General features: G+C 53.6%; 1 protein-coding gene across 2 annotated transcripts in view; it reads right to left on the reverse strand.

Annotated features, from left to right (window-relative positions):
- The window catches only part of ACOT7 (acyl-CoA thioesterase 7), a 69,646-nt gene extending 48,451 nt beyond the window's left edge, over positions 1-21,195 (reverse strand). The window contains exon 1 of one of the 2 annotated variants that reach the window (XM_024554692.4): positions 20,776-21,195. In XM_024554692.4, the coding sequence (XP_024410460.3) occupies positions 20,776-20,945 (170 nt within the window). In that variant the 5' untranslated portion in view covers positions 20,946-21,195. Of the gene's footprint in view, positions 1-14,408; positions 14,667-20,775 lie in introns of those variants that run through there. The other variant, XM_024554693.4, reaches the window with a different exon arrangement.
- Between the last annotated feature and the right edge of the window lie 2,834 nt (positions 21,196-24,029).

Below are 24,029 nucleotides of genomic sequence, written 5' to 3' on the forward strand. Positions count from 1 at the left end.
CTCCTGCCTCCATCTCTGAGGCCACAGGTGTCAGGAAGCGAACAGTCCAATGACGAGGTGGCCCTGGCACAGGTAAGAGGTGGCTGGGTGTGTCACAACTATGGCTGTGCCCCAATGCCACCCCACACGGGGCCCCTTGCCTGGGAAGCCTGCAGGCAGCAATGAGACTGAAAATCCCCAGCCCCTCCCCCTGGCACAGAAGGGCCTCTGCCCCCCAGGGGAGGCTGCGCCGCCACATGAATGCGTCGGCCTGCGGGCCACTTCAGTCCTTCCAAACCCCTCCACGCTGGCTCGGCCCCTGGGCACCAGCCCAGCTGGCAGGTGGGCGAGTCTGGCAGGAGCCATCAAGAGGTAATGTCAGGGCAGAGCGCCAACTGGGCTGGGCCGATGCGGCCTCTCCTGCCCCAACAGACCCCTGATCGGCGGTGAGCACAGCCACCAGTCCGAGGACTCCCTTAAATGGGGGTCTATCACCATTGAAGGTGCAGCACCCTCACCCCGTCCTCCCACCTGCACCCAGTAAGACTAGGGGACCCCAGGCCAAGCAACACCACAGCACTGTGTGCCACGGGGAGGCTGGGACCGCCCAACCCGACCCCAGGCCCGGACAGGCCCAGCAGGGCAGGGGGTGGAGGGTGGCAGGGCTGCCCTGGGCCCTGCCAGCCCGGGATGCTTAGAGCCCAGGAGCCAGGCAAGGGAGCAGGTGCTAAAGGGGCAGGGGGCTGCCGACCACACCCCAATGTCTACCTGGGGAGAAGTCAGGGCTGAAAACCTTCCCAAAATCCTACCCCCAACCCGCAGCCCGACAGGGGTCCTATCCTGGCCGGGAAGGCAGAGAGCCCTCAGCTGCACCTGGGGTTCTTGATCCTGAGTACATGACACCCCCTGTTCTTTGGCAGCCCCCGGGGACACCCGCTCTCTGTGGTGAGTCAAACTGGAGAGTGAGTGGGCGGAGACCTGCACCCCCACACACCCCGCTCCCTGGGTCCCCTCAGGTCAGCTGGGTGCTCAGGAACTTTGGGCACTGGCAGGGCTGGGGCAGCAGCCGCCCCTTCCTCCTGCCCCCACCCAGCATTGCTTCCACAGGCCATGCTGGACACAGACCGTCCCCATGGCTCTGGTGTCCCCCACGAGGGCCCCATGCTGGGGCTGGTCAAGTCCAGCCAGTACCTTCAAGGACAGATACAGCCCCCAAGGCCACAGGGCACTTTCCACCCTTGTGCACCAAGCAGAGTCCCCCACCAACACCCCACCATGGCCATCCCAGAGCTTCCCCACACCTCGGCCTCCGCCCTTGGGGCTGGCCTCAGGGGCTCACCTCCAAAACACCCTCCAGGACAGGCCTCGCAGGAGCTCGAGCATCGTCTCCCTGGTCCCTGCAAAGCGGAGGCCAGGTGGGACTGGACAGGGCCCTTGGTCCTGAAGCGGTGCCCTTTGGACTCGGCCCCTCCCTGCATGTGGACACTGTGCCCAGAGTACCCTGGCTCCTCTCCCCCCTTGGCATGCTTGGCACAGCTGCACCCCGGGAGAGTGCCACCGCTCAGTCACTCCGAACACTGCCTGACCTTCGTTGTTTTTTTTTTTAGTTCTCACGTGAGGATGTGTTGATTCATTTTAGATACAGAGGAAGGCAGGGATGAGTGGGGGGAGAGGGCGGGGAGGAGAGAGAGAGAGCGAGAGAGAGAGAGAGAGAGCGAGAGCACATCGATAGGTTGCCCCTGTATGTGCCCCAACTGGGGACCAAGCACACAGCCTTTCTTCTGGTGTACAAGATGACGCTCCAGCCAGCTGAGCCACCGGCCAGGACTGCCCTGACCTTTTCAAATCCCTTAAAATCACAGAAACACAACCGCTACAGAGACTAGGTATTGGAGATCGCCCCCTTCCTGGCGTAGCTACACGCTCACTACACGCAGCACTCACACCCACATCCTGCTACCAGTGCTGTGTGCCTCGGTCTCCTTACCCAGACCAGTGGCTTCACGTTTTGTCTTTTTAACTAGATTTTATGTGTTTATTTTTAGATGGAGGAAAAGGGAAGGAGAAAGAGAGGAAGAGAAACATCAATGTGTGGTTGCCTCTCATACCCTCAACTGGGGACCTGGCCAGCAACCCAGGCATGTGCCCTGACTGGGAATTGAACCGGCGACCCTTGCAGCCCATGGTCAATCCACTGAGCCACACCAGCCAGGGTAACGGTTTTTGTTCTGTTACAGGCCAAAGCACGGGGCCCCAAATGTTCGTAGGAATACAGTCTCAGCCAGGAGGGAGTTGTCTCCCTTCCGGGTACTCTGGGGAGGAACGCTGCAAAGGAAGCACCAGGAGAGGCAGACACGGTCCAGATTTGAGCTGACCGTTCTGTGACAGGCTGTCGAAGGCATCTGGGAACTGACAAAGGTCGGGAGATGCGGCACCTCTCCCTCCAAGTGTCCCACACACCCCGAGAAAGCAGGGAGACTACACCTGGGTTGTCAAGGACACCAGCCCAGTGGAAAGGCAGGAAGTGAGACAGACAGGTACCTACAGCCTAAAAGATTGATCAGCCTCACTGATCCATGGGCACTGGGAGGAGAGAACGGAGGGGACAGTGACTCACTTTTCCTAGAATTGGGGGCCACTTCCCCCATGGCAGGAAGCACATCTCCCATGCAGGAGGAAGCCGGGCCAGGGGGAGACACGCGCTGCCCACGTACGAACTCTCTCAGGTGAGAAGACAGATGACCCGACCTTTGTAAATGGGCGAGAGACTTGAGCAGATCCTTCTCCGAACGAGAGGGGACAAAAGCACGCGTGACAAAATGGTCGGCATCCTTAGACACTAGAAAAATACAAGTGGAAACCGCGAGGCACCCGCTGTGCACCCGAGAATGACTGGAATTTAAAGAACAGTCGGCACCAAGTGCTGGCAGGAGGTGGAGGGATGGGGACTCTCCCCACCGCTGCAGGGACGCACTTGCACAGTCACCCACCGACCACGCCCTCCAGCACATGCCCGTGTCCCCACAGAGACCTGTGCACCTGACCTTGAACACGGCCGCCCCGCCCTGCAGCGCCAGTCCAGGTGGAGCGAGGGCGGTGGGACCGCGGACTGAGGACACTGGACGAAGGTTCAGAGCAGTGTCCCGTCATAGTCCACGCTGCAGCCGCCGCAGTGCCCACACACACGTGCCCGCACAGGCGGTGATCCACACAGACGGTGGAACCCTGCTCAGCCACAGAAAGGAACGGACGAACAACCCACGCAGCAGCCTGGACGCATCTCAAAAGAAGGACCGTGCTGAGTGAAGAGGAGAGGCCGGACAGCAGGAGCTTCCATTTCCATAAATTCCACAAACGTAGCCTCATTTACGCAGACCAGACGGAGCGCAGCAGCTCGGGCTGCCCGTGCTGAGAGGCCCGGAGGGAGAGCTCCTAGGGGCCAGGAAGGAACTCTTCCAGAGGGGGATGCTCCTCACTTCGATGACGGTGACGGCTGCACAGGTGTATACAAAGTTCCAAACGACCAGCTTACTCACTTTAAGTATAAGCAGTGACAGGAATTACACCTCAGTAAAGCTGTTTAGGTAAATAAACGTACCCCCCACTGTGCTTGCAGACAATCCCACGTTGTTGGCAAATGCCTTGGGTTTCAACTGCAGTCACTGGCACTGGGACAGTTACTGGAACTCAGCCCATTTCTCCAAGAAGTGGCAGCAACTGCAAGGAAGTCCCCCAGCGGCCGAGCTGGCCCGTGCCCAAGTTGGGCGCCCCATGCTCCCCAGCCATCAGTATTGTGGTCAAGGCCCCAGGAAGGCCGGAGGGAGGCCGCCAGACTGTGCTCCAGAGGGAGCTCCAGGAACGCCCACTAGCGGCCCAACCTGCCCGCAGGGCCAGGCACCACATGGCCCTGAGCCAAGGCCTCTCGCACCCACGGGACTGGCAATGAGGCCCCCCCATGTGCAGACGAGCGGGTCCTGCATATGTCGGAGAGCAACTGAGGCACAGGCCCACAGCGAGTGAAGGTCCACACACACATGGCCACACTGAGTCTCACCTGCACGGGCTCCCGACTCCCCTGAGTGTTACGGAAGACACCCCCGGAGACACAGGCCCGACGGTCTATGGAAAGATGGCGGACCCAGCCGTGAAGGGGCCAAGGGGAGAGGAAAGGAGCCCCCCAGCCTCGCCAACATTCTGGGCACCAAGCAGCCCGTCCTGCCCAGCCTCACCCACAGGCCACGTCGGCAGGTGCCCCAGGAGGCAGTGTGGATATGCCTAGGGCCAGCCGGCCCAGGGGACAAGGTCTGGGTCCTAGTCGTGCCTCTGTCGCTCCTGCCAGGTGCCCCTAAGCCAGTCACTGCCCCTGGAAGGACGGAAGCTGGAGGCAGAGCTGAGAGTTCCGTGAGCTGTCACATCCTGCACTGTCTCCCACGCTCCCTACATCTAGGAAAAGCCCCGGGAGGGCTGAGCTCCTGGGCCGGGCCAGGTGAAGGGGCCAACCACGACACTGCTTAAAGACACAAGCCATGGAACAGGCAAAAGTATTTATAAAACACAACTGATTGTAAAAAAAACTTGCATCCAAAACACACAAAGATCTCTTAAAACTCAATAATAACAAACGACTCAGTGTACAAATGGGCAAGGGGGTGCTCTCTCTCCGGGAGCACGCCTGCGCCTTTCCCCACCCTCTTCTCTCCCCAAGGTACCCACACTCTCTCTGGAGCACCCCCCACCATTCCCTGCTCTCCTTTCCCCAGGGGTGCTCTCTCGGCCTCTGTTTCCTAACCTCCAAGGGCCCTTCTTCTACCTCTGGAACTTGCTTCCTGAGCCCACGCAGTCCAGCTGGCTCACTTCTTCCATGGCTCACTTCCACCTCTGTGACTTCCTAAAGAAATTTTGCTTCTATTTAAGTCTTGGCTCTGAATTCTTTCTTTGCCAAACTCAAGTACCAAGGTTGCCGAACCAAGATCCAACAACATTCTGGTGCTGTCCCACCACTAGCCACGACCTGGGCTGTCTTATACTGGCCACAGTGCAGCAGACCTCCAAGGAGGTCTGCCCAGGACCACCCTGGAGACCCAGGCCCGAGCCTGCGCTAGGGACCAGCAGGGCTCATTGCACCCCACCGGCTCCTCACTATCAGGTGGGCTAGGGTGAGCTTTCCTCGGAAATCCAGACCTCCCTGTTTTAAGATAAAAGGCCAACTTCGTTTGAGGCTGGTTTTTTTTAAAACCTTCAAGGACTTCTGGTCAAGAAGGCAGCGTAGGCAGACATGGCTCACCTCTTTGCACAACCACCTCAAAATCACAACTAAAATAGAGAACCATCACTCAGCACCATCAGAAATCGAGCCGAGTGGAAGTCTGACAACTACGGAATTAAAGAAACCGCACCCATCCAGACTGGTAGGAGGGGCGCAGATGCAGCACAGGCCGGTCCCTCCCTTGCCCACGAGCGGTGGATAAATATTTGGGAGGAATATCTCAGGGGTGAGGAGTCCCAGCCCCATACTAGGCCCCCTGGCCCAGGGCTCCAGTGCCAGGAAGATAAGCCCCCGCAACTTCTGGCCACAAAAACCAGTGGCAATGGAGTCAATGGAAGAAACTTCTGGAGCCCCAAGAAGTTCCTCTTAAAAAATTCACAAAAAAAGAAAAAAAAACCCACACACAGACTCATCTACTCAGACTTACTCCCTCTGAGCTCCAGCACTGGGGTGGCAGCTTGAAAGGCACCAGTGGCATACAGGGCAAAACTGAATCTCTGGCATCAAGGTGAGCAGAGACCATTCTCTTTTCTAAACCCTCCCCCCACAGAGTTGGCAACCTGGTGCCATATCTGAGACTCCATCAGCCTGGCTAACACTGTTTTACGCACCTGGGAGATCCCCAGAGACTCTGCCCCACCCGAGCTGCTTTTCCACATGAACAGCTGGTCTTGGCTCATACTGCACAACTTCCTAACCCTCTCAAGCAAGCAGCAGCTGGCCTCACTGACCTCCAGTCCCAGCACTAGGAGCAGCCAGCCTAGATTCACAGCTTGACTTTGCCTGAGAATCCCCAAGCTCAGCACAAGTAGCAGCCATCTCAGATTGCTTTATAGCTCAGGCAGGGTGGCCCCAAGTAAAACACAGGTGGGGGCCTGCACCACCTGGGAAACCTCAGGGCCAGCGCATCCAGTGGACAGCTACAGACCACATCAGAGCACCACCACCCTGCCCCTGCACAGCTGATCCTCCATGGAGGGCGGAGGTTGGTGGTAAGTGGTCACGACCAATCCCTGCAGCTGACTGGCCTGGGTAAATCCCTCCCATTGACCTGCCAACAGCAATCCAAGCTCAACTATAAGAGGAACCCACATGAAGGATGCACCTGAAGTACCCAGCTTGGGTGACAGGGGAGGCTGTGCCACTGGGCCCTACAGGACACCTACTGCATTAGGCCACACGACCAAGACAGAGTCAAAGCAGCTCTACCCGATACACAGAAACAAACACAGGGAGGCCGCCAAAACAAGGGGACAAAGAAACACCGCCCAAACGAAAGAACTGATCAAAACCCCAGAAAAAGAGGTAAACGAATTGGAGACAAGCAACCTGTCAGATGCAGAGTTCAAGACACTGGTGGTCAGGATGCTCAGGGAACTAGTGAGGACCTCAGCAGCACAAGAAAGATCCAGTCAGAAATGAGGGATTCACTAATTGAAATAAAGAACAATTTACAGGGAAACAACAGTAGAGTGGAGGAAGCTGAGAACCAAATCAATGATATGGAACATAAGGAAGCAAAAAACAACCAATCAGAGCAAGGAGGAAAAAGAATCGAAAAGAATGAGGATACTATAAGCAGCCTCTGGGACAACTCCAAGATGTCCAGCATTCACACCACAGGGGTGCCAGAAGGAGAAGAGAAAGAGCAATATCTATTTGAAAAAATAATTTTAAAAAAACTTCCCTCATTTAGTGAAGGAAATAGACATGCCAGTCCAGGAAGCACAGAGAGTACCCAGCAAGATGTACGCAAAGAGGACCACTCCAAGACACATCGTCATTAAAATGCCAAAGGTTAAAGATAAAGAGAGAATCTTTTTTTTATTGCTTTAAAGATTTTGTTTATTTATTTTTAGAGAAGGGAAGGGAGGGAAAAGAGAGGGAGAGAAACATCAATGTGTGGTTGCCTCTCGAGTGCCCCTACTGGGAACATGGCCCACAACCCAAACATATGCCCGGACTGGGAATCAAACCAGCGACTCTTTGGTTTGCAGGCTGGCACTCAATCCACTGAGCTACATCAGCCAGGGCTAAACAGAGAATCTTAAAAGCAGGAAGGGAAAAGCAGTTAGTTACCTACAGAGGAGTTCCCTAAGACTCAGCTGATTTCTCAACAGGAACTTTGCAGGCAAGAAGGGACTGGCAAGAAATATTCAAAGTCATGAAAAGCAGGGACTACGGCCAAGATTGCTCCACCCAGAACATCTATCAGAATGGAAGGGCAGATGAAGAGCTTCCCAGACAAGAAAAAAGTAAAGGAGTTCATCATCACCGAACCATTATTATATGAAATGTTAAAGGGACTTATTTAAGAAAAAGAAGATAAAAACTGTGAACAATAAAATGGCAAAAATACATTACCTGTCAACAACTGAATCTAAAAAACAAACTAAGCAAACAAGAAGAACAGAGACAGAATCATGGTACCCAGAGAGTTTTGATGGTTGCCAGATGGGAGGGGGGTGGGGGGATGGGTGAGGAGGTGAGGGGATTAGAAGCACAGTATGGGAAATGCAGTAGCCCCCGAACTCATACACCAGGACCCACGGGCACGAACAATGGTGTGGGGATGGCCTGAGGAAGTGAGGGGGCGATGGGCAGAGGGGGGCAAAGGAGGAAAAATCGGGACAACTGTAATACCATAATCAATTAAATATAATTTTTTTAAACCCTCTAGATGGAGCTAAAGGTTAAGGGTTGAGAGAAACTAGGTTAAAGATAAGGGTCAGATAACTAAGGACAGGAGAAAAAAAACCAGGCGGCTTGTTTTTAACTTTGGCTTTTCCATTGGAATCGCTCTCTTAGAGTCTGAACACAGCCTTTTGCTGGATAAATGAGGGTCTGCACTCGTTCGGCTCCAAAGGTAGGGGGCACTTCCTCCCCCAGCTCGGATCTCAGGTATTCCGAGGTGACTAAGAATCTTCGTGGAGGTGTCTGAGGGCATCCCTCACGACAAACAGGAGCCCCATAGGGAATAGAAAAAAAAGTAAGAAAATGGGCAAAAGATCTGAACTGACAAGACACTGCTTGGGGAAGACACTCAGGGGAGGGCCCAAGGCAGCGGTAGAGTAGGTGGAAGTTAAACTCGCCTCCTCCGGGGACCAAATGGGAATTACTACCAGAACACAGAGCAACCACCCTGAACAAGCCCCCGAAGACCCGCTGGACAGGGAAGACTCACGACCGAGAATTTACAGAAGGAGCTGCATGCAGACCATCCTAGAGGTGGTTTTCGGCAAACCTGGCCTCTGGCGGAGCGGCCGCGGCAGCACCGTTTGTGTGGTGTGTCCGCTAGATTCGCCCAAGCCCCGTACGGTGCCGGCACTGGAAAAAGGCCCTGAAGTGCGACAGTTGGAGGGGCTAGGTGACTGTGTTAAGAAAATAGCAAAATCAGAGGGATGCGTTGGTGTAGACCAAGGATTTGACGTTTCGGTACGGGGCGCTGCTGTGTACCAAGCCTCCCGTTTTGGAGCTTATGACACAGTTAAGGGCTTATAACCCAAAACAAAGGAAACCCACTTCTCGTCTCCTTTTTCGTTGCTCTGGAACATTCTCCCACCCCACGGACACAGAAGACTGCCGACGCAGAGTGCTGAGGCAGAACGGCAGTGTGGAGGGATGCAGGAGGCTTGGTGAGGAGGTGCCACCGCGAGGGGGCCGATGTGTTTTCCCGTGGTGCCTTCTCCTTTGTGGTGCAGGGTTAGTGTCGGTGCTGTCCGGTAAAATTAAAGAATCCTTAATGTTGGCGTTGGAGGTGGTTCATCGGGAGCTTAAACTGAGGAATGTGTATATTTAACATGTTAAACATGCAAATTACATAGCTGTCATTTGTATACATTCATGTTTGTTATCACTGTTAGTATTTTTAAGTGGTAATTCTGCAAAAATGCATAAGTTTTTCAAGGATTTAAATACTAAAAAGCAGGTAAATGTGGGTTTTCTTCCCACTTACACTCAAACTCACCTTTTTTTCTTTTTTAATCCTTACCCAAGACATTTTTTCATTGCTTCCCCCCCTTTTTCTAAAAGAGAGAGGAAAGGAGAGAGAGAAACATTGATGCAAGAGAGAAGCATCGACTGGTTGCCTCCTGTATGCGACTGGGCGGGGGATCGAATCCACAACCCTGGTAGGTGCCCCGACTGAGGATCAAACCTGCAACGTTGCGGTAACCGGACGATGCTCCAACCAGCTGCGCCACACGAGTCAAGGCTCAAACTCGCTTTAATGAGACACTTTATTAATAGTTAGTTTCTATTAGTTTAAAATCATTTTCTTACTTTTGCGATGAAAAATTAAAATGTATAATGTTAAAACGAATGTATGTTTTCTTAAGTTATTCTTTTCATATAATTGTCTTCTTATCTTTTAAAATCATGTAACATGGCAAATATTTCTTAAAAGCTTATCGGAAGACGTCCTCGTTTTATCTGTGGGCATAAAAATGGGCTTTCTTCTATCGCACGGCTGCTAGGACGGCTCAGGTAGCGCCGTGTGGGTTTATGGTATCCTATGCTTTGAACGGGCACAGAGTCTACACCTCATTTAAAAGCCCGATAATGACTTTTATGACACTATAAACCCGTACCTGGCGAATGAAAAGACATAAAATGGCACATCTGGGGGAGAGGAGTGGGTGGAGGTGGAAGAGAGCATGAGAATACAAACTGTGATGGAAAAAATAAAATAAAATCAAGTGGCGTATCTGCTAACTTATCTCTAAAGTAAAATGCTGCTGCCCTGGCCAGGTGGCTCAGCTGGTTAGAGCACTGTCCCGACACGCCAAGGTTCTGGGTTCGATCCCTGGTCAGGGCGTGTACCAGAATCAACCAATGAAGTCATAAGTAAGTGGAACAACAAATCAATCTCGCTCTCTCTCACTCTCTCAAACCAATAAAAATAAAAAGTAAAAGTTTAAAAAAATTAAAATACAATTTTGCTAATGTGAATATACATTGGAACAAAAACCCCTTGAAAATTAGCTTGTGTGTTCTGCATTGATAATAAAGGAAGTTTAAACCTTTCTGGGCATCAACAGTCAGCAGAGGGCCGCAAATCCCAACCACGCACCCCTCTGGGAGCGGCCAGACTCCAGAACCTGGACAACAGCAGTGCCGGCAGGAGGCCGTGGCACAGCAGGGGTCTCTCCCACTGCTGGGGGCGCCACGGCGGTGCAGCCACTTGGTAGACAGTCTGGTACTTCCCACAAGACTAAGCCTCCTCTTAATGACTCCTATTGTACTCTATATTCCCTTAATTATAGCAAAAACAAATGTAAAAAACTTAGTAGGTACATGGAAGCAACTGAAGCAAAAATCAAGTGAAAAAAATTATTATTGAGCAAAGTCCCAACATCTCAAGAAAAAAAACAATCATCATTGGGAATGGCTGAAACGAGAACAGCCGGGATACGCTTCAGGGACCGGGGCCAAGCCGGCCACTGCGGGCTGGCTCGTGTCACCACCTCTGAGAGCCTGGTGTCATGAGCATACGGCAAGGGGGCCAGCCTGTCATGAAAGGAAGCACAGGATGACAGTCAAACAGCTCCACATCCTGCCCTGGCTGCCTTGGCTCAGTGGATTGAGCACTGGCCTGTGAGCCGAAAGATCGCTGGTTCGATTCCCAGCCAGGGCACTTGCCTGGGTTGCAGGCCAGGTCCCCAGTTGGGGGCGTGCAAGAGGCAACCAATTGTTTCTCTCACACATCAATGTTTCTCTCCCTCTCTCTCTCCCTCCCCTCCCCTCTTTCTAAATATAAATAAATAAAATCTTCAAAATGCCCACACCCAAGTGAACAACAAGCACCAGAACAGCAAAGAAACACACAAAGAAATAAGTGTGTCATTGACAAAACAGAGGCCACACAGCCTTGAGCAACCTGATCAGTTAGGAGGCTATGGTTTCCACCCACTGGTGCCCAGAATGTAACGGAATACTCAGCTGGCTTAAGAGGAGGCTGCAATGCACAGCCTGGGGACTTTTCAACAGGTGTATCTCCCCTGCCAGTGGCCAGCCTGTGCCAAGACGGTCCAGGACGGACAGAGCTGGAGGCACCAGAAACCACCCCCATGCATTCTCCAACCCCCTTGCATATCTCCATTTTTTTAAAAATGAAGATAACCCACTGCAAGGAAGAAAACCTTTATACATCATACACCTGAGAGGAAACTTGTATGTAGTATACTGTATCGAAGGAACTTACAACTCAAAAATAAAAGGACAAATAAGCCAAGTGAAAAACAGGCAAAGGGTCTGGAAAGACACCTCTCCAAAGATGTACAAATGGTCCACAAGCTCACGAACAGATACTCAGTAACATTAGTCACGAGGAAAACGCAAACTCCAACCACACCGCTTCCCACCCCACCCACTAGGATGGCTGGAGCCAAAAAGACAGTGACAATGCCCTGGCCGGTGGGGCTCAGGGGCTCGAGAGCTGGCCTGCAAACCAAAGGGTCGCTGGTCTGATCCCCATTTGGGGCAAACTAGAGGCAACCACACACTGATATTTCTCTCCCTCTCTTTCTCCTTCCCTTCCCCTCTGTCTAAAAATAAAAAATACATAAAAATCTTTTTTTAAAAAGACAATAATAACAAGTGTTGGTGAGCATGTGGAGAAACTGGAAGGCACTCGGACTGCCGGTGGGGAAGCGGAATAGCGCAGCTTCCGAGAACAGTCTGGCAGCTCCTCGGAGGGCTAAACAGAGGCCTGGGGGAAGAGCAGGGCTCCACAGAGGGCAGCCTCTCAGGGTGATCTGGCTGTGAGGAGTCTAACTGGCCCGGTCACGGTGGGGAGTCGGCCGCAGGCCTGTAACTGCTTCAGAGAAAGGTTTTAAGCTAGCCCTGTCTGCCGTTCTTGTGCATCTAGGTTAACACACCTTTGAAAAAAAAATTTTTTAAGATTTTATTTATTTAGCTTTAGAGAGAAGGGAAAGGAGGGAGAGAAACACCAATGTGTGAGACACATCGATCAGTTAATTGCCTCTTGCACCCCCCAACTGGGGACCTGGCCCGCAACTCAGGCACATGTCCTGACTGGGAATCGAACCAGCGACCTTTCAGTGTGCAGGCTGGAGAGCAATCCACTGAGCCACACCAGCCAGGACATGAAATTGTTTTATTTATTGTCTTTAGAGAGAGAGGAAGAAAGAGAAAGAGAAACATCAGTGCGTTGTTCTACTTGTGATGCAATCGTTGGTTGATGACTGTTTGAGCCCTGACTGGGGGCTGACCTGCAACCCCGGCATATTGAGGGGACACTAACCAATGAGCAACCCAGCCAGGCCTAGGTTAATGCGCCTTTGAAACGTCAGAAGTAATACCCCTGGAAGGGGGTGTTAACCCTCAAGAGAGCACAAAATCTCATTAACTATCTTGTAAAACAATTGTCTTGTAAGACAATCTAATCCTTGCCTTGCATCTTACCACCTCCAGGTAATCTTCCTCCCATTCCCTCCTTAATTTCAAATTCATAAAAGAAACTGTAAAACTATGCACTCTGACTGGTGTGGCTCAGTGGGTTGGGTGTTGCCCTACAAAGCAAAAGGCTGCAGGTTCGATTCCCAGTCAGGGCGCGTGCCTGGGCTCTGAGCTCCATCCCCAGTCAGAGCACCTACAACATGCACCTGATCGATGTTTCTCTCTCACACTGATGCTTCTCTCCCTCTTTCTCCTTCCCTTCCCCTCTCTCCAAAAAAATAATAAATGAAATTTTATTAAGTACTTTTAAAATATTAAATTATTAAAAATCATTTTTAAAATTATTACATTGAATATTTCATTTATTTATTTTTAGGGAGGGGGGAAAGGAAAGAGAAAGAGAGGGAGAGAAACATCAGTGTGTGGTTGCCTCTCACGTGCCCCCCACTGGGGACCTGGCCCACAACCCAGACACGTGCCCTGACCGGGCATCGAACGGGCAACACTCTGGTTCTCAGACCGGCACCCAATCCACTGAGCCACACCAGCCACGGTATAAATATTTTAAAAAATTTTGATACTAGAAAAAGGCAAGAAAGAAACAGTAAAACTGCCATTCTCAAGAGCATTTGGGATCTTACTCCTCGACATACATCCCCAGTTTGACTCAGATAAACTCATAAAAATTCTCCACAGTTTGGATGTTCCTCATCTGGACCCTGAATTACCACACAACCCAGCAATTCCATTCCTGGGTGAACTGTTTCTATTCTTTTTTCCTTCTTCTCACACCAACCGAGTCTAAGCCTCTGCCACCAGCTGGGTGTCCCATAATTCAACACGGTTTTGACCCAGAGGGGCCCAAAGTTAGTGCAGACCCCACTGAGACTGTCCCCGCCTTGGATGCCAGTCACGAAGACCAGAGCACCTGCACTCCTGCCGGTGCAGGTGTGAGTCTGGGTTCCCGCAACCCGTCCTCGGGCAGGATGGTTCTCAGGGCCATCCCCGCGGCGGGCACAGCAGCATCCCCAGCAGCGTCCCTGTCTCCTGCGGCAGCATCGGGAGAGCTCTGAGGCTGCGCTGCTGTTGCTGACCAGAATCAGTGTCCTGGTTGCCAGGAAACGCCTTTTAGCACTGAAGTGGGATGGACCCTGAACTAAGGCAGGGAGCAGGAGGGAGATGCGTCCCACCCACTGACTCAGCAGACCTGGGCCTGGTCGGGTAACAGCGCCGGGGCCTCCAACACCACGACAACACCATGCTAACACGGGAGGGGTCAGCCCCTGAAATTCCACGTCTCAGCGCAGTCTCTGGGAAAGCCAGCCTCAGAAACTGTGCTTTCATCCCGAGGCCGGCCGGAAGGGCTGGAAAGGGCCCACAGAGCCCAAAGGAAGAAGCCCATTAACACCTCTGGGTGTTCGCAGGGCCCCCCTCCTGCAGTCCCCAAAGCTGGCATCACCTCTACCCCTCAATCACTTCTCCACCCCCACCCTGCCAGCTATGTGAGTGCCCAGACAACACACTTGCCACCCAGCCTTTGGCTGCCCTCAATTTCACTGCCCTAACCCCTGAACCTTACCCCTGAACGTTTGCCTTTCACCGCCCCCCCACCGGCCCCCGCCGCCTCGGCAAAGTCCGTAAGAACGCATCACCCACAAACCCTGCTTGCAAAGGAAGAGATTTGCTGATCGGTAATTCTTTACTGCATTGGCAGGAAGACCCAGGTCTCTCCCAGAGACGTTACCTTCCAGAGACAGTGGGTCCAGACTTGCTTCCGACAGCCGGAACAGAAGCCCACCATCTCTGCAGCGGCCCGGTGCAGCGCCCGGGTCCAAGACAGTTCCAGGCAGCGGCTGGTCTACCCTCGAGCCCAGTGAGGCAGAGAGCCCGGGCCAGCAGCCTCATCCAGGAGGGGCCAGGCTGTTCCCAGTTCCCAGCACAAGGTTCAGCAGCCCCACTGCAGTCCCTACCGGGAGCCTCCCTACTGGAATGTGGCAGGCTCCTCCCCCTCATCCTCCCCAGCAAGCCAGCTCAGTGATCCCAGGAGGAATTCTTGATCCTGACCCTTGCCCCCTCATAAGCAAATGAGAGAGGAAGCAAGCAGAGCCAAAGCCAGTCCATGCGTCTAAGGGAATGGGCAGGGCTGTGAACTACACCTGCCAAGGCTTCCCAAGCAAGGTCAAGGCAGCCTCCCCTCCCTCAGGCCTTCTGTGTAATGCAAGCGCACGCCTGAGGCTTTACCTGCCATCCACCCACGGTCTCATAAACACAAGGCCAGCCACAGGCCTGGGTGCAGGGCCTTGTGGCCTCCTCCACTCAGGCTCCTTTGTTTTGGAGATCTTGGTTGATTTCAAAAACTGACCCTTTGAGGCACTTGTTTTTTCTCTTCCCACGCTTTGTGTCCGCGCTCTCACATTCAAAGCAGAACCGGGGGCCGGCGGAGGCTCCCACTCCCAGCTGCCCCTCCTGCCCCCAGGACCCCACCAAGTGGCCCCAGGTGAGCTGTGTAATTTCCAGATCCAGATAAGCCTCCAAGTTTCCTGATGCTGACTGCTGAGGGGCACCTTGGCTATTGGCAATCAGCAATCGTGAGAAGCATAAGGGTGGACCCAGCCACAGCCCTGGTGTTTGACAGGCTGAGACAACAGGAAGCAGCAGGCCTCTGGCATTTAGCACAATGCACCTGGGCTGGAAGAGCTTCCCCCAGCAGGTGTCAGGAGGGCTGGGAGGCAGCCTGGAGCTCTGGGCTTCCGGACAGCAGATGCCAGAGGAGAGGAGAGGAGAGGAGACGCACCCACAGCCCCACAGCCCCACAGCCCCACAGCTCCTACTTCAGAGAGTGGCTCTCACACTCCTGCAGGAGCCTCCGGGTGGAGGTCCCGGAGCTGATTTTCTTTTTACTCTAATTGTGGAAAACATCGAAAGTTTACAAGGTAGAAGAAAAAGGAAATGACTCCCCAAGCCTCACCAAAGAGCTCCAAACCATCAACTCTGGCTCCTCTCTGCCCCCACCTGCTCCCCCACTCCACACGAGTTTGAAGGAAACATCAGACATCACAGTTTGACATCCACAAATATCTCAGCCTTCCCTCTAAAACACAGGTGGCGCCCTGGCTGGTGTGGCTCAGTGGATTGAGTGCCGGTCTGCGAACCAAGGGGTCACCAGTTTGATTCCCAGTCAGGGCACATGCCTGGGTTGCAAGCCGGCTCCCCAGTGGGGGCATGTGAGAGGCAACCACACATTGATGTTTCTCTCCCTCTCTTTCTCCCTCTCTTCCCCGCTCTCTAAAAAATAAATAAATAAAATACATTTTTTAAAAATAAAACACAGGTGGCAAACACAAGGCCCGCCGGCCGGAACCTCGTTTCTACGCAGCAGCGGCAGCACCGAGCTCTCCCTTAACTGTTAAGGAGCAGTTACATTTACACAGTCCTAACATTACACTCGGCCCTTTGAAGGCAACCTGGAGGCTGATGTGGCCTCTGGTGAAAATGAGTTTGACACCCCTGCTCTAGAAGATAAGGATTCCTTTTAAAAACAGAAACACAAAACAATTATCCCACCTGAAATATGATACGAATCCCTTAATATCATTAACTATCAAGGGACTATTCCAGTTCCCCCAAATACCTAGTAAATGCTTTAAAATATGCATTTTTGGGGAGAGGGGGGCATAAGGGGACTAAATGGTAATGGAAAAACATACAATAAAGATTAAAAATAAAAATAAAGATTAAAAACAGTTTCGTTGACTTTCTACTGAAGTATAATATGCATACAGAAAATCTGTATTTGGAACAAGCTTCCTCAATTATTCAGCCGTAAGTATCCAAGGGTCAAGGGTAGAGTGACCAGGGAGGGTGACCATATAATTTGTCCAACTCCCCAGGACATCTCTGGAGTTAAAGAAACAGCCAAGTGGACAGGAGACATATAGTGTGGTCACCCTGGCTCGACCCCACGTGGAGAAGCCCCACCCCCAGGAGAAAGTAACCTGTGGCCAATTGAAACCTGGGAGCTGGTCAGCTGTAGTGCCCACCCAAGGGTGATGCCAGGGTGCTCAGCCCACTGACAGGGAGACCGGATGGTGGGTGAACACAGCCTCCTAACCACAGGCTCTCTGGGCTGCAAAGACGGGTCCTCACCCAGGGCTCACACATCCCAGTAGGAAGGGAGCCAGCACTGTGCATCAGTTTATGGAAAGATCCAGAATGCTGGCTGTGAATGTGGTTTCTGCAAATCAGGCTCTGTGTTGTATTAATTCCACTGTAAACCCAAAGACAGAGCCCCAAGGGGGAAAATTCCCACCCCTTAATGTACTAAAATTAGGTCCATGGCACTAACACTCACTGGCACATCTACTGGGCGCCACGCACTTTTCTAGGCACTCCTGGGACCGCAGCCCCTCACCTCAAGACACGTCCTAGCAGGTCTGCCTCTACAAGCACCGGCAAGCAAAAGATACCTTGCAGACCACGCGCATCTACCTACAAATAGAAGATTCCGTGTTGCCTGCCCTGGGCCAGGTCAGCTCAGATGTCTGAGAGCTGACCGCGGTCCCCAGACAGCTCCGGACCCCTTAGGAAACCTTGGCCCCTGGAGACCTACCAGGAATTCCGGTTTTTAAATTCTTCTACATACTGCACTGTCCCACAAGGGAGTAGCCAAACACAGAAGGCTAGCTATGTTTACATTCAGATCAATTTAAATGGATGCAGTTAAGAATTCAGTTTCTCCGTGTCTGGCCACATTTCAAGCTCTTGCTGGCTCCATGCAGCTAATGGCAGCAAAGACAAGGAGCTCACTGTGGGAAGTTCCAGTACAGCCCGCTGCCCTGCCCATACCCCTCCACCTGCGACCGACACACCCTCAGCTCCCTCGGGACACACACTCAGGGGGCTCCGAGCAGGGTCCACAGTCACGCTGTGACTAAGCTGCACCGCAGAGTGTAAACGTACCCATGGGTGAGAGCAGGAGGCCTGGGCGCTGGGTTACCCAGTGGGAACAGTCCTCCAGCTGCCTTCGGTCACAGCCTCCTCAGCCAAGCCTTCACCCTCTGGGAGCCCCGTGTTCCCCCTGGTAAAGGGACAGAGCGGGGCCGGAGGCCTCTACGGCTCTTTCCAGGTTTGACGTTCTGAGCTCGACAGGAAAAGTGTAATTCGTTAACTAAACGTTAATTAATATTACTCCAAATAAAGCAAGGGACAAATGCTCTTCTGAGACTTCAAACGCTGTCCCAAAACCTGCATCTGTCAGGCTGGACCCCAAGGAGGGAACAGTGCCACACAGTGGCCTGGCTGGCCAAAGTCCGAGCTCTCACAGACAAAGGGTCCCCTTTGTGAGCGTGTGTTTATAAATGCTGGGCACTCTGCCATAGGCTTTCACCCTGCCAGCGACCCTGAGAAGGGCACTATGATGATTCTCTGATTCACAGATGAGAAAACGGAGGCCCAGCAGGGTTAAGGAACATGCCTAAAGCTACACACCTACAAGAGGAAGAGCTGGGATTCGAACCAAGGCCACTGGCCTCCTGGGCCTGTGTCCCACTTCTGGGACAAAAAGAGCTTCCATTTATTTACAGTGTGCCAGTCATCCTGCCAAGCACGAATGCGCTTTCTTTCCTTGAACATTCAGAACAACCCACGAGAAAATGGGGGTACGGGGGGGCCAGACAGGCAAGGGGCAGAGGGAGAATTCACACGCAGGCCTGGGACTGCAAGGCTGGCTCTAACTCCTGCCTCGCCAGCCTGTACAGCCCCTATCCCTTCAGCACCTCCTTCCAGCCACAAAGCACATGACCACTCTTAATTGTCTGGGATGGTGGGGGTGTGGGCATCCTCTCCCTACTGACCTGTGAAACCTCCTAAGGCAAGAACCAAATGTTCTAGGTCCCTGCCCCTTTCTTGAGGTGCTTTGCTCCTTGGAGGTGTCCAGTGAAACTTGTTAAATTCATGGGCTTGGCTGTCCTAGACCTGGAGGCTCCTCTTTCCACACAGGGTGCCGGCTCAGATGTCCTTAAAGGGCTCCCCGCCCTTTTGTGTCCACTCTCCCCGTGTCTGGGGTCACTAGGCCAAGTCCTTGTGACCACGGCCCTCCCCGCTCTGGCAGCTGTGCTGGGCACCTGAGGCTCACCTCAGCCAGGTATGCTGCCCAGGCACCCCACAGCCAGGCAGCCACTCCGAGACAATAAGCAATATGGCTGTGCAGGAGGCCGCCGGCAAGCATGGCGGGCAGGCAGGTTTGCGCACACACGGCCGTGTCTGGAGCTACCCAAAAATCTATCACCTGTTAGAGGCTGGAGGGGATGTTATAACTTATTGAGGTAACATCAGTTAAAAACATTACATAAATTTCAAGCGTTTCTGTCTTTTTGTTGGATATTTATCGTTATTTAAATTTATTGGAGTAACACTGGTTAATAACACTATGTAAATTTCAGGTGAGAGGCTGGTTTTAAGAGACAGTACATATAGACCTGCTATTTATTATCCTGATGAAGTAAATGAAAGCCCAGCCTTCCACGAGCAGACTGAAATCAGTACCCTCTTCTGGAGGGGAGAGCAGTGTAAAGAACATGGGGCTGGAGACAGAAGGCCCGGTATGAGCTGCCCTGCGGGCTCTCCGGGCGGAGGACTTACAGAGGCACTAGCTTTCCCCAGGCACGGCAGAAGGGTGGGGGGCGGGGATCCCTGCCTCCTTCCCAGGGAAGGTGGACAAACCCAGTGAGGTGAGAGGGACACAAGCTCTTCCTTCGCAAAGGATGAACCTCAAGGTCACCCAGCCAATAGGAGGCAGAACCTGGTTCCGGGCCTATCTCTCTCCAAACATCAGTTACTCCTATTCTTTTTGCCCCAGGAACTTGGAGCGGGTGGGGTCAAGACAGCCACACAGACCATAACGAGGCAAACGGAGCAAGGCTCCCCCAAAGATTTCTTCTCCCTAGAAAAGCTAAAACTGACCTTGAGTTCAGCAAAGACCCTGGACTAGGCCAGAAGAGGGGGTGCGGTCAGGTCGCCCCGCTGATCCAGCACTTACTCTTCCTGGGTGCTGTCAGCATCTACGGGAAACTAATTTGGCTTGAGCCCTAGGCCAGGGTGATATCCAAAGCTCAACCTGCAGAACGACCCATTCTAAAAAGCAACCGGAAGCCGCTCTCACTCTTGGCAGTGCCTGAAGCAGGACAGGCCCTCCTGCTCCAAGCCCCACTGCCTGTGCGCGGCCGACCCAGACTCGTGCCCTTACTCAGCCCACTATCAAATACCAGCGTGCCTGCTTCCGATTCTACCCAAGGGAATGGAGAATAAGTAACCTTGAGGCTGCCCTCCGTCGTCCTGCGCGCGGAGAGAGCTCCCGATCTCGCACTTCCTCCGGGGGCCTCCCCCTACCCGGTTCCCCTAGAAGAAGGCATGGGTGGTCCGCTGAGAGCAACCGTTTGCCCCCATTGTGTAAGATGCTTCCAGGCTCAATGGACCATTCCCTCTTTTTAGCAGTAAACTGTTAGAGGGGAGGGGCATTTCCTGTTCTTCCTATTAGTTCTGGCTCCCCTCAAAACCAGAGCCGGTGCCCTAAGTGGGACTGGACAGCTGCTACCCCCGCCCACTAGGGCACCCATTGAAGGGCTAGCGGAGCTCCGGACGCCTACCAGCGAGCTGGTTACTTGCGCCCCACTTCTCGGGAGATCCGCTTGGCTTTGCACCACCGCCCAGAGAACGAGCCTGCACTAAGGGGTTCAATGGGACTTGAGCTGGGGCTCCAGCATGCTCCGGCACCGGCTGGGCGGGACGCGGGGGCTTCACTCCGACCCCTGCCCGGCAAAGGCGTCGCGCCGATAATCGCGCAAAGGGCCTGCGTGACCGCGGCACCGCCCCCGGGGTGCGCCAGAGGCCCGCGGGGAGGGTGCGCTGGGAGGCCGCCGGCTCTGCGGCACCGGAGTCGCACCCGGCCGCGGGGGGTCAGGGGGTGGGGTGGGGTGGGCGGGGTCCGGCGGCGGGCGGCGGGCCGATGGTGACGGACCCGGGACGCGGGCGGGGTGAGCGCGGAGGCTGCTCGGGACAGGCCCGGGCGGTGCCTCCGCATCTCGGCCGCTCGCCGCACCGTGCTCCCCTCTTACCTGCAGATCTGGATGGCGGAAGGGGTATCCGCGGCGGGGCCCGACATGCTGGCTGCGGCGGCGGCGTTGGCGGCGGGCGGCTGAAGGAGAGCGCAGGTGTCTGGCAGGCCCGGCGCGGAATGAATGAGTCCGGGCGGCACCATCGAGGGGGAGGGAAAAGGTGGGGCCATGGCGTCCGTAAGGCGGGGCTTGCGCACAGACGGCGAATCGGACGCGTCCTCCTGCGCAAGTCCCGCCCTTCACGCCCCGCCCCCCAAGGCCATTCGGGCGACCGGTTCTGGCTGCCGGGCGTCGCTTCCAGAAGATTCGGCGACTGTTGGGCGGCGCCGGCTGGGTGGGGTAGCGTGGGTCAGCCCGGCCACCACGCGGCGCAGTCCCACGGAGCGCCAACCGGGCAGGCGAGTCCGGACGCCGAGGCCCCGTGGCCGTTGTGCGGCGGAAAGGCCTGCGGGAGTGCGTGTCGCGGTTTCGCCGTCTAAAATCCGCCCTGAGAGGAAGTTGCAGGCGGTTTCCTGTAAACCAGCGTGCAGGGCCGAGCTGCTGTGTGGGTTCTGCAGGGAGGCACGTGGTTGCACAAAAGGGAAAGCCCGGGTCTGTTAGGCCCCCCAAGTGCCTCTGCAGCAGCAGCCGCCGCGCAGAGCTGCGGAGTTGGGCTGGGGAGAAGCAAGGACGGGGGTCAGGCTACGCGGCCCGCTGCCAACACGCCAGAGGGAGCCGGAGACCGGAGCAGCTCGGCCCAGATATTATAGCATCCTGGATTCTGTAATGAGAAAATGGTGCTGCAGAATTAATCACGTGTATATGACTGTCAGTTGTTTGAGGTTGCCCTCTATTCGAGGAGGACCCAAGTGGGGGGCCCAATCCTTTAGCAAAACCATTATGAGTTATTTTTACAGAAGTGCTAGTGGATTTCCATGACTTCTGTCCTTACAGTCTCTCACCTTCCCATTTTAGCTTTTTCTACTTTCTCAAACTACTGGGCCTTCTCTCCCCCGCTCTTTCAGCAAAACTTCTCAAACAGCTGTTCAGATGTACACCCGCTCTCACCTTCCCTCCTCCCATTCCCTTCGGAACCCATTCCCTTCGGAACCCGTTCCCTTCTGGGTTTGGTCTCTGCTGTTCAATTATCAAGGTCACTGATTCCTTCCAACTTGCTAAGTCCAGCACTGCATGTCAGAAGCCATCTTTCTTGACCTCTCACCATCGTCCCTCTTGGAGCGTCTGTCCTTGGCCTCCCCGGCTACCACACACACTTCTCTGGCCACTCTGCTCACCCTCCTCTGCTGGTGCCTCTGGGGACTTGAGAGAAGCAGCTTGGACTTGGAGTCTCACCCTGTCCCATGGCTTCTAGGTCCCACCCACTCAGTGACTGCCACATGTCTGCGGCCCAGACCTCTCCCCTACACTCCCTACGCCCACGCACACTCCGCTGTGTGTAGGCATCACTCGCTCACCAGGCCCTCCTACTCCCCAGAACTTGTTCCTCTCCCAGTCCTCCGTCCCTGCTCAGTAAGTCACACGCCCTCCCGGTAGGTAGCTCCGCCTGGCCTGGCAGTCATCCTTGATGCCCCTCTTCCTCTCACACCCTCACCCCTGCCGTGAGCAGCTCTGCGTGCAGTAGAGCCTGGAATGGGATCGCTTCTCCCTGTGGGGTCACAAATCCGCCCGTGACTGCTGTCATCTTCCGCTGTCCACCTTGGTCCCTGAGCTCCAGCCCCTCCGACCTTCCCGATAGTCCTTGAATATATGGGACCGCTCTTCCCTAGGGGCCCACGTGTCTCACCCCCTCACCCCCTCAGTTCTTTAAGATTAACAATTCCCAACACTCCCCAATCAGCGATCCCCAATCTTCCTCCTGGTGCATTTTTCTCCTGAGCACTTAACACCATTTAACATACAGTTTACTCATCTGTTTACTGTATCCCCCCAACTGGAATGTGTATTCCGCGTGGGCATGATCTTCTTACCTTTTTGTTCATTGCCATTTCCCAAGGTCATAGAGGAGTGCTTAGCACATAACTGGTGCTCACTAAAGGTTTTACAAATGATTGAATAGGCAGGGTTTACCAACAGCAATGAACTTAACAACAGATAACTTCATTTGCACACTCTCTTTAGACTTAGAAATCTTACCCATAAATTGTCGCTTTAAAAACTTAAATATATCATTTAAATAAGGGCTAATATTTATGGAAAGATACAGAAGAAACCGTTGACGCCGGTAACCTTTGGGGGAAAGGACTAGGAGCTGAGGCCTCTATTCTGCATTCACATGGTTTTGTACCGTTCCCTCTAACTACCCACCTATTATCCCTTCATGCCGATGTGGAGCATCAAATGCGAAGCAACAGTGGCACTATACCTTGTTACCACCTTTTGGGAAATAGCTAAAAATAGTTACTGAAGTTGAAAACATCCATACCCTTTGCCCAAGAGGTCCACTTCCAGGTTTATGGCCTCTATACTGGGCACGAGTGCCCCCCGGATACACTGCAGAGGGGTTTGTGGCAACACCGTAATAACCCCAACTGGAGACAATAACTGAAATGCCCATCAGCAGTAGCCTGGGGCGGTCTACTGTAGCAGCCTCATCAGTGGAGGGCCAAATAGCCAAATAATGCGAATTCAGCTACACACAAGGAAGAACGGCGATGTTGAGGAAAAGAAGACCAGGGAACATCGTACAGAGCCATGCACGAAAAGACCCAGTACTCCGTTTGCGCCTTCATCAAAAAGACGAGAGAGTCGGAAAGCTGGCGAGGATGTGGGAGAAAAGGAAGCCTCGTATGCTGTTGGTAGGAATGTAAAAGGGTGCAGCCGCTACAGGACACGGTATGGAGGTTCCTCAAAACACTGCCAGTGGAACTACCGTATGACTCATCAGGCCCACTTCTGAAGGAAACAAAACCATTATCTCAGAGAGGAATCTGCACTCACACACGGCAGCATTATCCGCAGTAGCCGAGGTATGGCAATGAGAGCGTTCTTCTGATACAGTGAAGTTGCAGGTTCAATCCCTGGTCACAGCACACACAAGAATCAACCAATGAACGCATGAATAAGCGGAACAACACAGCCAGGTTTCCCTTTCTCTCTCTCAAAGTAAAAAGAAAAATTTTTTAAAATAGCAAAGGTATGTAAACAACCTAAATGTCTTCAGCAGATAAGCGGATCAAGGAGACGCAAGACACACACTCAGCCCTCTGTTTCCGTGGGTCCCACGTCCGTGGCTGTGGAAGACTGACTGAGGCACT

The sequence above is a fragment of the Desmodus rotundus genome, chromosome 3 (genome assembly GCF_022682495.2).
Source record: "Desmodus rotundus isolate HL8 chromosome 3, HLdesRot8A.1, whole genome shotgun sequence".
NCBI lineage: Eukaryota > Metazoa > Chordata > Mammalia > Chiroptera > Phyllostomidae > Desmodus > Desmodus rotundus.